This window comes from Lathamus discolor, chromosome 1 (genome assembly GCF_037157495.1).
Source record: "Lathamus discolor isolate bLatDis1 chromosome 1, bLatDis1.hap1, whole genome shotgun sequence".
Taxonomy (NCBI): Eukaryota; Metazoa; Chordata; class Aves; order Psittaciformes; family Psittacidae; genus Lathamus; species Lathamus discolor.
Window position 1 is genome coordinate 5,903,450 of NC_088884.1, and position 17,326 is coordinate 5,920,775.

A 17,326-nucleotide genomic window follows, 5' to 3' on the forward strand; every position below is an offset into this window, starting at 1 on the left:
TTCAGCAGCAGAGGAAAGATGGAGACCTCATTCAGACACAAGTTCAAGACTGATCAGAGAAAGACTGTACATCAAGTACATTGAAATGTGGCTCATTTCTGCTCTTTCAGACTCTGAGTTTACCAGAGAATAATACCACCCTTGATAACAGATTAAGAGACCATCGATTTCTGGGAGTGGTAGTGGTCCATTGCTCTGCCCAGAAACAGAGAGGAACAGAAAACGGTGTTGTGCAAAGCCTGATTGTAAATCTGGGAATACCAATGGCTATGATAATGCAGCTTGAAGTTTTCATAGTGTTTGGGGTTTTATACTTTAAGTGTTTCGCATTTTTACTAAAGAAGGAAACCTTGAGGGAAGTCCTAGAATGCACAGGGATGATACTGAGGGCTATTTCCAGGTACAGTCCAGTGTATCTCCTGTTCCAGTTCACGTTAACAGTGCTCATTCATGGGTTCTGTGATGAATTATTGTAACTAAATATCTTACTCCTGTGATGTGTTTGTTTCCCTCACCCTTGCAGGTTTGGGCCACCTTATTTCCTGCATCCTTATCAACGGCGCCCACTACTTCAAGCGCATCAGCGAATCTGGTATCAAGAAGATGTGTAGGAACATCTTCATCCTCCAGCAAAACCTGACAAACATCACCATGTCACGAGAGGCTGACCTAGACTTTGCAAGGTGAGCTGGGAGCCCCATGTTGGATTTGTTACTGTTTTGATGTCCATGTATAAAGAGGTAGCTCCTTCCAAAAGGTGCACTACTCGCACATGCAACTGGATGGATATCAAGTTAAACCTATAGAAGTATTAACTGTAATACTTGCTTTCCCCCTTGCTGAGCAATATTCAGAGCAGCATGTGTCACTTGAGCTCAAAGTGAAGGTCCCACTAAAGTGTCTGTAGTTGGGGCTTCCTGTAGATGTAGTTCTTAGACCAAAACCCAGGCAAGGAAAAGCTTCTAGGTTTAGATCTGGGATCTTGGATGGAACTCAAACTGGATGAATCTGGGACCTAGATAAGTAATCCTTTGGTTTGTTGAAGCATTAAACTTTTAGCAGCTCACAGGAACAGTGAGTGCGGGCCTCAGGAATGCCAGGTGATACCTCCCTTCAAGTTCTGTTGTTCTTCATGTAATAGTAATAGCAAAATAAAACCAAAACTGGATATGATAGATCCCCTGCAAGTTTCGCACCCATCTTAATGCTTTGCTCACAAAAGCGATTGTTTGAGGAATAAGCAAATGGGTAAAAGCAAACACTAAACGGTGCATGCTCTGCACATAGAATCATAGTATCAACTGGGTTGGAAAAGACCTTTAAGATCATCAAGTCCAACCTTTCCATGAGCACCTTAGATCCAGCATGAACCGAGGGTCCTGACTACAGGTAGCTGTATTGGTTGATCCTCTGTGGTAGCGGCTGGTTCAGGCAGCTGAGCCCAAGAAATAACCAAAGGGAAGGGTCTGGAACTTGCACATTAAAGTGTGTAGGTCAAACGAGTGTTTTGTGTGATGCTTGGTTATGGAATACTGGAATATACAACTGAAAATAGTCGGTGTCATCAGTCGACCATTGCTCTTGGAGACTGAATTATGAGAGAGGCATGACTCCCTCAGATGGGGGAGAGTACATCTGACTGAGTGCCTCATTTACTTGGGCTCTCATATGGGGAATGATCTCATTATTGAATTAGTTTCTTCCTAATAACATTGCAGTGGAGAAGTTCCGAATGCTGAGGCCTGGAGGAGGGGGAGGGAGAAAAATCCATTACTAACTCTCCAAGGGACAGATGTCCCAAATTCAATCTTTCTTTCTTAATATTATTTTTCCCCTTGATCTGTTGAAACGCTAAATAAATTAGACCAGGTTTTTGGCAGCAGAACAGAGCTTGAGCATGTGCTGACAGTAACTGGCACCCAAGTAATGGAATGCTGACCAAGCGCTGCTGGAGGCTGGCACAGCACAACCAGCTCTTTGCTGGAGAGATCTTTGTGATAGGGGTTGAATAGCCATGGAGCTGCGCAATTTGATACGGAGTTTGAAGAGAAGGGAGAGGAGGGAACGTTATCCCATTCCCGCTCTTGCCAGCCCAGCAGTTCTTATAGATCAGACACATACCAGCCCTCTTCATAGATGAGTTACATGGCAAATAGGTTTTCTCCTGTGCCATTGGAGCTGCTGGGTACCATCATCAAGAGCTGTGGAGCTCAGAAGAGACAGCGCAGCAGCATCAGGTGCTTTTTGGTACCTGGGATACAGATTGCTGCCCATAATACAGATTCAACACCATTTCTTTTTAGTTTTCATGGCTGCATCGCTTCCCTCTTTCTTTTGGGGCAGATTCGTGTGATCTAGAGAGTATGTTTTATTCTTTTGTTCTTCAGATCACTCCTGAATACTTATTATCCAGCTTCTCCCTCTACATAAGGCATCGCATGCATCCAAACCCTGCCCTGCTCACCTGAATGTACAATTACCTGAGCAAGTTCTCATGCTACCCCAGGGACTCCGGTTACTGAGGTCTATTCAAACTATAAAATAAACATAACAGTTCACCCCCAGAAAGCATAAAATAACATCAGTGTAGGATAAAAGTGATTTGTACTTCTGTGATACAGCTCATAGAGGAATCTGTAAGCGTTTTGTGCTGTAGCTGACTATCAGTTTTGCCTTTTTAAAGGTGATAAATGGAGAGCAAGTGGTTATTTTATGTGCAGGAGCAGTGGCAGAGCCGATGGGTTAAATACTCACTCACCTACTCATCCTTCCCCCTGTACCTCCTGGTAACTGGGGTGAATTCCCTCCCTGCTTCACTTCTCCAGGGAACTGGGTGGTCATTACTGAATAGGAGAGATTGCTGAAGTGGGTCCTCTGAAGCCAGGTTGGGACTCAGTGCCAACCTGAAGTGGGTCCTCTGAAGCCAGGTTGGGACTCAGTGCCCATGGTTTTGACATGGGTTAGTGGTGACCTTGGCAGTCCTGGGGCAACAGTTGGACTTGATCTGCACGGTCTTTTCCAACCCAGTTGTTTCTATGATTCTGTGATTGCCCAGGGGGGTTGTGGAGTCTCCTACACTGGAGATATTCAAGGCCCGCCTGGACAAGTTCCTGTGTGATGTACTGTAGGTTACCCTGCTCTTGCAGGGGGGTTGGACTAGATGATCTTTTGAGGTCCCTTCCAAGCCTTGGGATTCTGTGATTCTGTGATTCTTTGTCTGATCTTTTCATTTGCTCTTCTGCAAAGTAATTCAACATTTCCTCTGATTTCAGTAAGGATCTTGATTAGAAATCATGGGCTCCTTTGGTCAGGGGAAGGCATAATAGGATTTTTAGTGGTTTTCTCAGGCAGTTTTAGGTCTCTCTGCCAGGTTCGATCTAAGCCTCACCTGAAGCCAACTGGCTTGTGCCTCCCCTGGACAGTCAGTTCACTGCCTCTGTTGCTCCCTTGCCCTCTTGATACTTCATTGTCCATCAGAGTGTGGCATTGAGGATCTGGGGAGCAATTAGCCACAATTAACAATCAAATACATCACCCTTCTTACTGTCATTATAGGGTAGCCTTAATTCTAGAACAGGTCTTTTGTGGTCCTTTTGTGAAAGCGAATGTCTGAAGTCTGATGTCCTCAAGTTTATAGGAAAGACTAAACCATTTGAGAAAGGAACAGAAGGCTTTAATGTTTTTAATGTTGAATGTTTAATGTGGTGGGTTTGGTTTGGGGGTTGGTTTTGCTTCTAGTTTTCACTATGGTATGTTCTTTAAGGCTTTCTATGGGCCTCAAAGAGCACTGTGCATGCACTTTCTTCTCTGTCTTGGTGACTTAGGCAGTAGAAACCTCCAGGGAGGCTGGAGAGGGAAGACATTTCTCCTCATATTGAGGATTCACAGCAAAATCTTAACCCATGTAGCACTTGCTGGCTCTGTTTCTTGCTGTTTAAGCCACATCCATCATAAGATGTGTAACCTGTGGGTGACAACAGCAGCATTTGCTGCTTTGGGGATCGTACCATGCCAAAGGGAAGATTTGCTTTCAAATGAGTTTTGCTTCAAGATTCTCAGTTCAAGGTAGAGCAGAGGAGGGAAACTCTCAGCAGAGCATCACAAGGCAGAGCCAGAACACATTTCCATTGGGAAAATGAATTCCCAAGTTGTAGGAAGGAATTTCTCCACTGACAGGAGAAAGGGTAAAATAGGCAGGTTCTGACTGCTGAGGTGTCACAAAAGGGTCTGTATTTGCTAAAGTCCCTGCAAATATGAATAGCTTCCTCCCTTATATATGTGTGTTCAGTATCTCGGCCAGCAGAAGTGCAGTTGGTTGTTAGGGCATCCACTACTATATTAAAGAAAAAGCATTATTTTCTTCCCATGTATAATACTATATACTGCAAAGCCTGCGACTCAGCACGAGTGCCAAATATCTCTGATTTGTGGTGGGTTTAGACATAGAATTCAATTTATGGCATTAGAGGGATAAAATTCAGCTTCAAATTTGGATTCCAGTCCAGGTCTTTTCCCTTGTGCCGCCTTCCCTATTCGTCCTGTATCCCCACCAAAAATTACTTGCATGGTTATGCAGAGATTTTGTCAGATGTCGTCAAAAAAGGCTCAGTTTCTGCTTCAGACTTATTCTTAAATAAAGATCATCCAATTCTTATATGTTCATTTTTCATTGGGAAGAAAAAAAATCACAGCAGTGATAAAATTGCCCTCTTCTAGAAAGTTAATTGAGGTGGGTGCAAGGGGAAGGGAGAGACTGGTGAGGAAATGGGAACATTTCACACAGCACAGTGTCATTTTGACCTCTTAGATAAAGGTTTTTGAGTGGTGCTAATTGTCTTTGCTTCATCTGAAAGTGTCCTTCATCCCTGAAATGGTTTGCAGCACAGTGAACCAGAGGTACACCTCAGATAGGTGGTTCCCATGCTGCTACCATTCAGGTTAGTAGTTCCTATGGCTATCCATCCCATAGGGACCAGGAATCAGTTCCTGCTGCTAAAGATGTTACCAGGGCTCTTGGCTCTGACCATGTCTTTGTAGTAGATGGGTACCTACATTGTCACTGTTAGTGGATCCCAACCACTCTGGAGAAGTTGCCAATGAGAAGGCATGGAGAGAAGCCATCAGCATGCTGGATGCTGGTTCATAGGTCATAGAATCACAGAATCACAGAATGGTTTGTACTGAAAGGGACCTTAAAGCTCCTCCAGTTCCAACCCTCTGCCATGGGCAGGGACACCTTCCACTAGAGCAGCTTGCTCCAAGCCCCTGTGTCCAACCTGGCCTTGAACACTGCCAGGGATGGGGCAGCCACAGCTTCTCTGGGCACCCTGTGCGAGCACCTCAGCACCTTCATAGTGAAGAACTTCTTCCCAATATCTCATCTAAATCTCCCCTATTTCAGCTTAAAGCCATTATTCAGCCATGAATAACCCCCTGCAATGTCATTCCGGTGCCTATGATCAAATGTGTCTATTGTTATACAAGGTCTGTGTGAATTTTTATTGCTCACAAAAGAGAGTGACCTTTGCTTCTGCTCCCCAGCAAAACACAGCTGCTGCTCTGACCTTGTTCCTCGGCTTCTGTGCTCTCCCATGTACATCATGAGGCTACGACGTACATGTACTCACTTGTATTCTTACATTCTCAGGGCAAACACCTCCCCTGCACCCGTACAGCCAGCTGCAGAGTCAGGAGAGAATGGCACCAATCCCCATACTGGTTTCTAAGTGAGAACTGCCCAGGCATTTGTAGGAAGCAGCCACAATTAACACCAATTATCCTAAATGGGTCCTGGGAACACATCCTGCACCCAGACCCTGTCTTTATTTAGGTGGGGAGGGTAAGAGAGTATAGATGAAGGAGGACGCAGTTGGAACTTGAGCTTTCTTTCAAGGCAGTGTCAAACTGCTACACCACTGGTTGGGTTGGATACTAAGGTTAAGTCGTGAGATGTCTGCACAGGGCTGTGATGGGAAGAGACTAGCATGGATTTGGGAAGCAGTGGATCTGCCTCAGCTCCACTGCAGCACCTAATAAGCACTGTATTTGTGCTTATAAGCTCAAGTGAATCACAGCAGCAAAGTGGATGTAGACCTTCTGGGTTTAGGATTACCTCAGTCAGTGACAAGAGGCAGAGATGCCCTTGTGCTACAATATTCCAGTGCAGACAGGCCTGTTGCTTTCGGCACAAACATCCATGGAGGTGACAGGGTTGTTCCATTCAGATCTGATTCTTGCATGGAGAATACAGGAAAATACCACAGGGAAGTGTAGCAGCAGGGCTTCAGGGAGTGCTGTGTTCCAGGGCACAGTTCTGGTTCGGATGCTTGGCATTCAGGGCTCCTCTCCTGCTGTAACTGGCAGGCGGGGGCTATTTTTGTTTCATTATACAGGGGCAGGAGAGATTTCTGCCTCTTGCCTAATGTACAAGGTTCTTCCCGGCAGGAGGAATAAGCAGTAACTTGCTGCCATCTACTGGGTGCTGTAGAGGGAAGTAGAAGCCAGTGTGCATTGGAGATCCCTCAGACATCCCAGCACAGTCAAAGAAGTCTTTTTCATTGCCAAATACTATTTCTCTCTCTCTGATTTTATTCTTGATAAATACCTACCCAGCAAGCTGTGCTCACTGCCTGTCTGCCCAGCCTGCCTGAGGGTGCTGCTGGTACAAGGAAACCTCCTCTGAGAGCCGTTCTTGTTGCTTCACTTCCCTGCATTGAACCCAAGGTCCAATTGATCCTGACCTGGATCTCCTTTGTTTAGTGGCAGAATGATGTTCTGTTCTCAGGTGGTTCTGCAGTGCTCCTGTGATGTTCCTCTGCACCCTGTGTCAGCACCTCACCACCCTCACAGGGAAGAACTTCTTATATCTAACCTGAGTCTCACCTGTTTAAGTTTAAACCCATCACCCCTTGTTCTATTGCAGTGGTACTTAATGAAGACAGATTCAAAAGCAAATGGAGTAATGCACTACGAAGGATACTGCAAGCTACCAGCAAGTACTTTTGGTGCAGACATGCTGGTCACAGATCCTCTTGACTCAGCGTTGGTGGGAAAACCTCTTATTTGTTAATAACACTGTAAAAACTGAGGCCCTGGCACAGGGTGCCCAGAGAAGCTGAGGCTGCCCCATCCCTGTCAGTGTTCAAGGCCAGGTTGGACACAGGGGCTTGGAGCAAGCTGCTCTAGTGGAAGGTGTCCCTGCCGTGGCAGGGGTTGGAACTGGATGATCTTAAGGTCCCTTCCAACACAAACCAGTCTGGGATTCTAAATGTGATACTCTGGAGGAATTCCTCTCTCCCAACTTAAGGTCCTCAGAGCTCTGGAAGGTGAAAGTCACTAATGCCTTTGCAATCCTAGCAATACCTTCCCTGTAGAGGAGCCAGAAGCAAAACAGGCTCTAAGAAGAAAAGCTTCCCTTTGCTGGCAGCGTGGGAGAGACATGTTATCTCCATCACGATGCTGGACCCGTGTATCCGTGGAGCATGCCCTCATTTTGTTTTTGCTGCTTTTAATTAAGAAAGCTGCTTTAGTTTTCAATTAAGGACTTGGTTACAACAAAATCCCTATTTTCTTTGCCTTTCTTTTCTGTCTTGTTTTCTCCCCCCTGTAGTTTCCACTGAGCTTTGATCTCAGTTCAGGTTTAATTAGCTGTAATTAGTGGTTTCACTGCATTAACCAGAAATCCCAACCACAGAGGATTAAAAACACCCCTCAGCTCAATGCCCTCCTCCCCTTCCTCCTTTGCTTCCCCCTTGTGCTTTAGGGGATCAGAGACTGTCCCTGGATGGTCTTTCACCAGATGGGTGCTGCTGGGTGATGCCCTGTGCACCCCAAAGAGCTGCTCTGTTATGGACTTGTTAAAACTACACTGGAACAAATCATAGAATCATAGAATGGTTTGGGTTAGAAAGGACCTTAGGACCTTAAGATCATCCAGTTCCAACCCCCCTGCCATGGGCAAGGACACGTCATACTAGACCATGTCACCTAAGGCTCTGTCCAGCCTGGCCTTGAACACTGCCAGGGATGGGGAATTTACCACTTCTCTGGGCACCCTGTGCCAGCGCCTCAGCACCCTCACAGTGAAGAGCTTCTTCCTTCTATCTAACCTGAACTTCCCCTGTTTCAGTTTGAACCCATCACCCCTTGGCCTATCGCTACAGTCCCTGATGAAGAGCCCCTCCCCAGGATCCTTGTAGCCCCCTTCAGACACTAGAAGCCATGTTCTCAACCTGTCTTAATACAGGAGCTGCTCCAGCCCCCCTATCATCCTCATCACCCACCTCTGTAGTTTAATTTCCAGTTAAATCTGCAGCTGCTATGACTTTTAGTAGGACACCGATCTATGGCTTCCCAACATTTCGTAGAGCCCTTCTTGGGGTTTCTGACTGCCTTCTGCAATATGGTACACGTCCAGCAAGGTGCCTGCTCGAGGCTTCCCAAACTTTCAGCTTCTGCAGTCTTCCGTGAGTATCTGGAAGCCATGGCATGGCCATGGCCTTTGCTGGAGCTGCCCAGCTCCTCAGCATAGAAATGAGGAAGGGTTTTGGAAGATACGGGTGATGGGAAACCCAAGTCACTGGTCTGCTGTTCTCCATAGAGATCCATGTGGAAATTCCATGTAGTTGCCCGCACAATACATCTGGTCTCTCATAACAGAGCAGGAAGGAACCAAACACCTGGTGAAGTGAGAGCAGTGCTGAGAATCATGTCTCCTGTCAAGTTACCCACTTCACACTAGATAGAGATCAGTGTGCCCTGCACCGAGCCCCACTGACCACTCGTGTTGGAAAGGGTCTTGGTTTCTCTGGCCAGCTCTGAAGCTGTATGGATGTTTATGGATACTGGAAAATGCAGGTTCCCAGATAGCTCACCTTGATGTCCAAGGATGGAGATGGGTCCCAGTTCACTGTGGGTCAAGCACATCTACTTAGCACATCTGTGCCAAAGTTGGCTGTTTTCAGTCTCATGTGTCTACCCAATCTCCTTGCAGTGCCAGGAAACAAGACTTTCCTTGTCCCTTCCTCAGTTTTCCAGGAGGTTGGTGAAGTTCAGTTCTATTCTTTATTTTTTTAGCGGTGTATTCACCCCGACTCCATCAGTCTCATGGTCTCCCCCATCTGGACCCAATTCAAACAACTTTATGAGAGAGGACGCCTGCAACACCGGAGCGGAGAGGGGAGAGATCAGCGTCCAGGAGCCTCACCTCAGAGCGACAAGAGCCACTGAGGAGGGAGCCTCAAGTCCTCAACAGGACTTGCCCAGGACTCGGAAGCTCAGCTCCCGCGAGGGGCTGACTCACAGGGGGCGGAGCCAGGAGGCTCGGTGGCAGATTCAAACCGGCCACCAACAGCCACTCTCGATCAGTTGCTGAGGTGAGTAGCTTGAGAGAGGACGCCTGCAACACCGGAGCGGAGAGGGGAGAGATCAGCGTCCAGGAGCCTCACCTCAGAGCGACAAGAGCCACTGAGGAGGGAGCCTCAAGTCCTCAACAGGACTTGCCCAGGACTCGGAAGCTCAGCTCCCGCGAGGGGCTGACTCACAGGGGGCGGAGCCAGGAGGAGTGGCACCAGCTGGGAGTGGCTAAAAAACCTTCCCAGGGAGCGCGGCGACCAGGAGCGCGGCGAACAGAGCCGGCAAACAGAGAGCGTCGAGGCAGTTTGCGCGGCAGTTCGCGCGGCCAGGCGAGCGGGCAGGGGAGCGGGCAGGGAAGCGTTCCAACCGCCTCATCGAGAGGACTCGCCTGGAGTACAGGAGGGGGAAGGAGTGCTGAGGGACGTAGACGGATTGATTGACCAGATAGATCATGGTTACAACACGATCGAAAGCTGCAGTGAGTACTAATGTGGGTATCCAGACTGAGCCTTCCTGCAGACATGCAGCTGTGCAGGTCTCTGGCTGCAGCGAATGCCTGAGCCTGGCACTTGTATTGGAGGGAGCCAGTGATACTGCTTGTGTTCGCTGTGAGCAAATAAATGACCTGCTCAGGCAGGTGGCTGAACTGAGGGAGGAGGTAGAAAGGTTGAGAGCCATTAGAGAGTGTGAAAGTGAAATAGATTGGTGGAACCACACCCTAAGGCAAGGGCAGAGGGAAGTGGTTCAACAAGATATGGATCCCCTTCCCTCCTACCATCAGACAGAAGGAGAGAGCTTAATGGACAAGGATGGATGGAGGGAGGTTCCTCCTCGGAGGGGTAAGCGAAAACCCTCACAATCCCTTCCTCCCTCCCAGTTGCCCTTGAATAACAGGTACGAGGTCTTGGAAATTCAGGGCCAGGTGAATGGAGATGGTGAGGCAAATCTATCTAGTGAGTCACCCAGGGCTAGTCACTCACCCACATACCTCAGAACTTCTCCAACCAAGAAGAAAAGAAGAGTAATTGTGGTGGGTGACTCCCTTCTGAGGGGAACAGAAGGGCCCATTTGTCGACCCGATCCACCCCACAGGGAGGTCTGCTGCCTGCCTGGGGCTCGGATTAGAGATGTTAAAAAGAAGCTCTCTGAACTGGTGCAGCCGTCTGACTACTACCCACTGCTGGTTTTTCAGGTTGGCAGTGACGAAATTATTACGAGGAACGTAAGGGCGATGAAGAGAGACTACAGGGCCCTGGGACGGCTGGTTAAAGGGTCTGGAGCGCAAGTGGTGTTTGCCTCCGTACCTGTTGCAAGCGAGGGTGAAGGGATATATAAGAAGACTCTGCAGGTTAATGTATGGCTACGTGACTGGTGCCAAAGGCAGGGGTTTGGGTTTTTCAGTCACGGGCTGCTGTATGGGACACCTGGTTTGCTGGTGACAGGCGGGATACACCAGTCCCAGAGAAGAAAAAGGGTTTTGGGGCAGGAGTTAGCAGGGCTTATTGACAGGGCTTTAAACTAGTTATGAAGGGGGGAGGGGATTTAACTGGGCCTGTTGGGGACAAGCCCAAGAGGAACATGCTAGGGATTGAAGGATGGCGGGCTAAGGAGGACTATCAATCTCTTGTTTCACTTGTGGGAAAGGATAGCTTTTTAGACCCTGTCCCGCAGGGGAAAAAGGGTACTAGGACTGGCTCCCTGAAATGCCTGTACACCAATGCACGCAGCATGGGGAATAAACAGGAGGAGTTAGAAGTCTGTGTGCGGGCTAAAGGTTATGATCTAGTGGCGATTACAGAGACATGGTGGGACAGTTCACATGACTGGAATGTGGTCATGGATGGCTATGTCCTGTTTAGGAAAGATAGGTCAGCAAAGCGAGGTGGTGGAGTGGCTCTTTACGTGAGAGAGCAACTAGAATGTATTGAGTTCTGTCCGGGGTCGGATGAGGAGCAAATGGAATGTCTGTGGGTACGAATCAAGGGGCTGACTGGCACGGGTGATACAGTTGTGGGGGTCTATTACAGACCTCCTGATCAGGACGAAGGAGTTGATGAGGCTTTCTACAGGCAACTGGAAGTAGCCTCGCGACTACATGCCTTAGTCGTCGTGGGGGACTTTAATTACCCCGATATTTGCTGGAAGACTCACACAGCCAGTCATTCACAGTCTAGGAGGTTCCTCGAGTGCATTGATGATAATTTCTTAATGCAAATGGTGGACGTACCAACTAGGGGAGCAGCGCTGCTAGATTTAGTACTCGCCAACAAGGAGGGTTTGGTCGAAGTGGTGACGGTCAATGGCAGCCTTGGCTGCAGTGACCATGAGATGGTGGAGTTTAGGATCCTGTGTGGGAGGAATAGAATACCTAGCAAAGCCACAGTTCTGGATTTCCGAAGGGCCAACTTTGGCCTCTTCAGTCAACTGCTAAGGGAAGTCTCATGGGAAAGTGTACTAGGCGGTAAAGGGGCTCAAGATAGTTGGTTAGCATTCAAGGACCGCTTCTTCCAAGCTCAGGATCGGAGCGTCCCAATGAGTAGGAAGTCAAGTAAGGGATCTAGGAGACCGGCGTGGTTAAACAAGGAGCTGCTGGGCAAACTCAAGTGGAAAAGGAGAATCTATGGATTATGGAAGGAGGGGCTGGCCGCTTGGGAGGAATATAGGACAGTTGTTAGAGGATGTAGGGAGGCAATTAGGACAGCTAAGGCCTCCTTGGAACTCAATCTTGCTAGTCGGGTTAAAGACAATAGAAAGGGCTTCTTCAAATACATAGCAAATAAAACTAACACAAGAGGCAATATAGGCCCACTGCTGAACGAAGTGGGTACCCTGGAGACAGAGGATATAAAGAAGGCAGAGGTGCTGAATGCCTTCTTTGCCTCTGTCTTTACTCCTGCAGACTCTCCCCGAGGGCCCCGGATTTCTATAGCCCCAGAAGGAGTCAGGACAAAGGAGGAGTTTGCTTTGGTAGATGAGGATTGGGTTAGGGATCAGCTATGCAATCTGGACATCTGTAAATCGATGGGTCCGGATGGAATGCACCCACGGGTGCTGAGGGAGCTGGCGGAGGTCATTGCTAGGCCACTTTCCATCATCTTTGGAAAGTCGTGGGAAACGGGCGAGGTGCCTGAGGATTGGCGGATGGCAAAGGTCACACCAATCTATAAGAAGGGCAAGAAGGAGGACCCGGGTAATTATAGACCGGTCAGCCTTACCTCCATCCCTGGAAAGGTGATGGAACAACTTATTCTTGACTCCATCACTAGGCATATCAAGGATGAGGGGGTCATTAAGAACAGCCAACATGGTTTTATGAGGGGGAAGTCATGTATGACCAACCTTATAGCCTTCTATGAGGAAGTGACTAGGTGGAGGGATGATGGTAGAGCGGTAGATGTAGTTTTTCTTGATTTCAGTAAGGCATTTGATACTGTCTCCCACAGCATCCTCATAGATAAGCTAAGGAAGTGTGGGCTTGACGATCAAGTAGTGAGGTGGATCGAGAACTGGTTGAAAGGAAGAAGGCAGAGAGTTGTGGTCAATGGCGCAGAATCTAGCTGGAGGTCTGTGACTAGTGGAGTTCCTCAGGGGTCGGTGCTGGGACCGGTGCTGTTTAATATTTTCATCAATGACCTGGATGAGGGAACTGAGTGCACCCTCAGCAAGTTTGCTGATGACACAAAACTGGGAGGAGTGGCTGACACACCAGAGGACTGTGCTGCCATTCAGCGAGACCTGGACAGGCTGGAGAGTTGGGCGGGGAGAAACTTGATGAAATTTAACAAGGGCAAGTGTAGAGTCTTGCATCTGGGGAAGAACAACCCCATGTACCAGTACAGGTTGGGGGTTGACCTGCTGGAAAGTAGTGAAGGGGAAAGGGACCTGGGGGTCCTGGTGGATAGGAGGATGACCATGAGCCAGCAATGTGCTCTTGTGGCCAAGAAGGCAAATGGCATCTTAGGGTGCATTAGAAAGGGAGTGGTTAGTAGGTCAAGAGAGGTTCTCCTCCCCCTCTACTCAGCCTTGGTGAGGCCGCATCTGGAATATTGTGTCCAGTTCTGGGCCCCTCAATTCAAGAAGGACAGGGAATTGCTTGAAGGAGTCCAGCGCAGAGCCACAAAGATGATTAAGGGAGTGGAACATCTCCCTTATGAGGAGAGGCTGAGGGAGCTGGGTCTCTTTAGCTTGGAGAAGAGGAGACTGAGGGGTGACCTCATCAATGTTTACAAATATGTAAAGGGTAGGTGTCAGGATGATGGAGCTAGGCTTTTTTCAGTGATATCCAGTGATAGGACAAGGGGCAATGGGTGTAAACTGGAGCATAGGAAGTTCCACGTTAACATCAGGAAGAACTTCTTTACTGTAAGAGTGACAGAGCACTGGAACAGGTTGCCCAGGGGGGTTGTGGAGTCTCCTACACTGGAGATATTCAAGGCCCGCCTGGACAAGTTCCTGTGTGATGTACTGTAGGTTACCCTGCTCTTGCGGGGGGGTTGGACCAGATGATCTTTTGAGGTCCCTTCCAACCCTTGGGATTCTGTGATTCTGTGATTCTTTACATCCTTGAGTGTTTGAGAGGGGAGTTGGGCCAGACTTTGTCTTTGAATCACTAGCCCATGGCTGAGACATAGAGGGAAGGCAACAAGCCCATCCTGAAGCCTGAAAACAGTTCTCAGGTCCTCTCCCCAGAGTGAAGGGGACCCATGCTCTGGAGCCCACGTTCCCCTAGGACTCAGAAGCTATTTCTTGCTGTCCCAGGATTGTTATCTGGGGAAGGGAGGCTTTCCCAAGGAAAATGTACTCCTGTTACACCATAGCCATATCCTCCAGGTATTTCCCCTTTGCCACAAAACCAGATACTGATCCATTTGGAGATGGGGTCTTTATGCTGTTTTTACCTGAAGTCTCTCTCCTGAAATCTGAAGGCTTAAAATTCCTTTCAATTCACCGTCAGTGACTGCAGATAGTAAGTTTATTCCCAGGATAATACTGGGTTTGTGCTCTGGTCAATCTTCTGCCACCCAGGTCCTTTCAGCCCTATCTCCTTCTGCAGGGTCCATGCATCTAAAGTACATCACTTAAATCAGCTGCTGCAAGGGCTTTGTTTCTCCTATCTTTGGGTGTCCTGGTGAGCATCAGATGGGAGTAGATCATAGAATCACGGAATAGCCATAGAATCATAGTAGGTCATAGAATCATATTAGATCATAGAATCATAGAATGGTCTCATCTGAACACCCCTGGTCTGTGCAAGTCCAAAATACTCCTCCCCAGGACAGCACTTGATGCTTTCTCTGCCTCATCTGGAAAATAACCTCCAAAACATACTGTATTGTATCTGCTATGCAAAATGCAGAGCCAGCACACAACAAAGGATCAGCAGCTCTTTACAGTTCATTATCACACAGGAGGAAAGCAGCATCCAGCTTTGAAGGCTCGGTGGAAACGTGGGATGGCTCTCACATATATCCTGCAATGCCAACAGCTCGGCAAATCCCACCGTCCTCTTCTCTTTCTCTGCGCAAGGAGACCTGATGGGACACAGTAAATGAGAGCAGGGGAAGGATCCAGCACTGGGGAAGAGGCTGTAGTTTGGGTTTTGCATCGGTTTTCCCACTTTTTGGCAGGATCAGCTCCCTGGTCTGATTCATAGCAGGCCCTGCAAACAGCTGTGCTGGCACAACTGAAGGAGAGGGAACAAACAAGGAAATGAGCTGTTAAGGCTCTGAAATGATCGTGTTCCTGAAAATGGAACTTTTAGCTTAAATTAGGATAAGACATCAGGGTTGGAGAAGGGAATTGATCAAGGTAGGAGCAGAGGGAAGAGTAGCAAACACATCCTTGTGCAGAAGTCATTGCTATTCCCACACCGTCTTTGGGCCATTTGGCCCCACTCCAGCCTAAAGATGGACAACTTTTGTTCTCAGCTTTGCTGAGTAGCAGCTTTCTCCTTCATTGCTTCTGTCTAGGAAATGCCTTGCCTGCTGCTGATGCTCCACATTAGGAAAAAGCTCCAAAATGCCCTAATGGTGATAGAGCAGATGTTCGGAAGCAAAAGCCTGACTCATGGGGGATGACATTTCGTGTTTGTCCTTAAATAATTTTCGCATAATGAGAGCATTTGAGCACACGGAGATGGGAAGAAAGTGGCTGAACCACCGGGTACTGGGAGCGCATCACTCCCCTTCCTTTGGTGACTGCATGGGTTATAAACTCCTCAAGGAGGGGATTTGGCTGGCTTTGTAAGTAAAACATAGGCATTTCACACACGCGTGGCCCATGGCAGCCCAAAGAACGTGCACTCAAGTCCCACAAAGTAGTTGGACGTGACCCATCAGTGTGTGTTTGAGCCCAGAACCGCCCCACCCCCCCGCCCCGTGTGCTGGGCTGCACCCCCAGAGCGCGAGCAGCAGCTCAGGGAGGGGATCCTGCCCCTCTGCTGTGCTCTGGGGAGACCCCCCTGCAGTCCTGATCCAGCTCTGGGGCAGCAGCACAAGAGGGACGTGGAGCTGCTGGAGCAAGGCAGAGGAGGTCATGGAGATGCTGCGAGGGCTGGAGCAGCTCTGCTCTGGAGCCAGGCTGAGAGAGCTGGGCTGGGGCAGCCTGGAGAAGAGAAGGCTCCTGAAGGGGAGACCTTAGAGCAGCCCCAGTGCCTAAAGGGGCTGCAGGAAACCTGGAGAGGGGCTTTGGACAAGGGCCTGTAGGGACAGGCCAAGGGGAATGGCTTTAACCTGCCCGAGGGGAGACTGAGATGAGCTCTTAGGCAGAAGCTCTTCCCTGTGAGGGTGCTGAGGCGCTGGCACAGGGTGCCCAGAGAAGCTGTGGCTGCCCCATCCCTGGCAGTGCTCAAGGCCAGGTTGGACACAGGGGCTTGGAGCAAGCTGCTCCAGTGGAAGGTGTCCCTGCCCGTGGCAGGGGTTGGAGCTGGAGGAGCTTTAAGGTCCCTTCCAACACAAACCAGTCTGATTTAAGCCTGAGTTTAACTTTCAGATACATGCATTGACCTGTTGAACTGAGGAACACTTGCTCCATAACAAGTCATCCCCCACAGCCACATCTCCATCAGAGCTGATTGCCCTCAGTCCCTTTACAGCAAGTAGCAAGAAGCGTGATTAGAGTGTGAGTTTCTGGTTTTGTTTAAATCATCTTTGCAATGAGGTGCAGGGTCTATCATAGTGCCTGTTGCTTTCACACAAGGATCGGGGAGCAGAGGTGACCTGCTCAGGTGGAATTACCCATGGCAGACATCTATCCCTGGGCAAGATGAGCCCTTCCTCAGCTGTCTGGGGCCAGGAGGTAACTTTGCAGGTGGGCAGATCTATCCATAAGCACCCTCTATAGGTTTTTACGCCCAATAGCAGCCATGTATTACCTAGGTCTGAATTCATTTGGCAGTTCCTACGCTCCTAATGTCCAAACGCATAGTGTATGAAATCACGTAGCATCCACTCTTCATCAGTGTCACTCCATACAGCAGAGGAAGCATCTTCAAGCATTAGTTGGTACTGGAAGGCACCAGTCCTGCCCAGGCTTTCCGCTGTTGACTCAATGGTTGTATTTTGATCAGCCATTTCAGTTTTTCCCAGAGGCATTTTTAATCTTCCCACTGTAACCTTTAAAGATAGAGGGTTTAGTGGCCTCTGTAATGATTTTCATTGCCTGAATGTGGATGTGTGAGTCGCTCTGAGTAAAGAGATTAATTCAATTTTCCTAAACTGGAAATGGACTGAAAAACAGAGAGGCTTCATTGACTTACTTTGCTTGGGTCTGGGTGTCTTAGTCACACAATCAATGGGGATGGACTCCTCAGCCAGCACAAACTGGCATTCACATTTCCAGGGACACGAGCTCGGGAAGATGTGAATAAACATCATGGGTTTGGCCATCAGACTTGGCCGGAGCGCGTTCCTCGGCTGCATTAACAGCATCAGGATATATCCTCCTGGCAGTGAATTACAAACAAATTCCTCAT

The 17,326-nt window shown here is 48.6% G+C and overlaps 1 protein-coding gene across 1 annotated transcript in view; it reads left to right on the forward strand.

Annotated features, from left to right (window-relative positions):
- Nucleotides 1–17,326, forward strand: part of EXOC4 (exocyst complex component 4) — a 417,088-nt gene that overhangs the window by 378,136 nt on the left and 21,626 nt on the right. Inside the window, exon 17 of the mRNA XM_065672818.1 lies at nt 524–683. Within this exon, the coding sequence (XP_065528890.1) occupies nt 524–683 (160 nt within the window). The remainder of the gene's footprint in view (nt 1–523; nt 684–17,326) is intronic.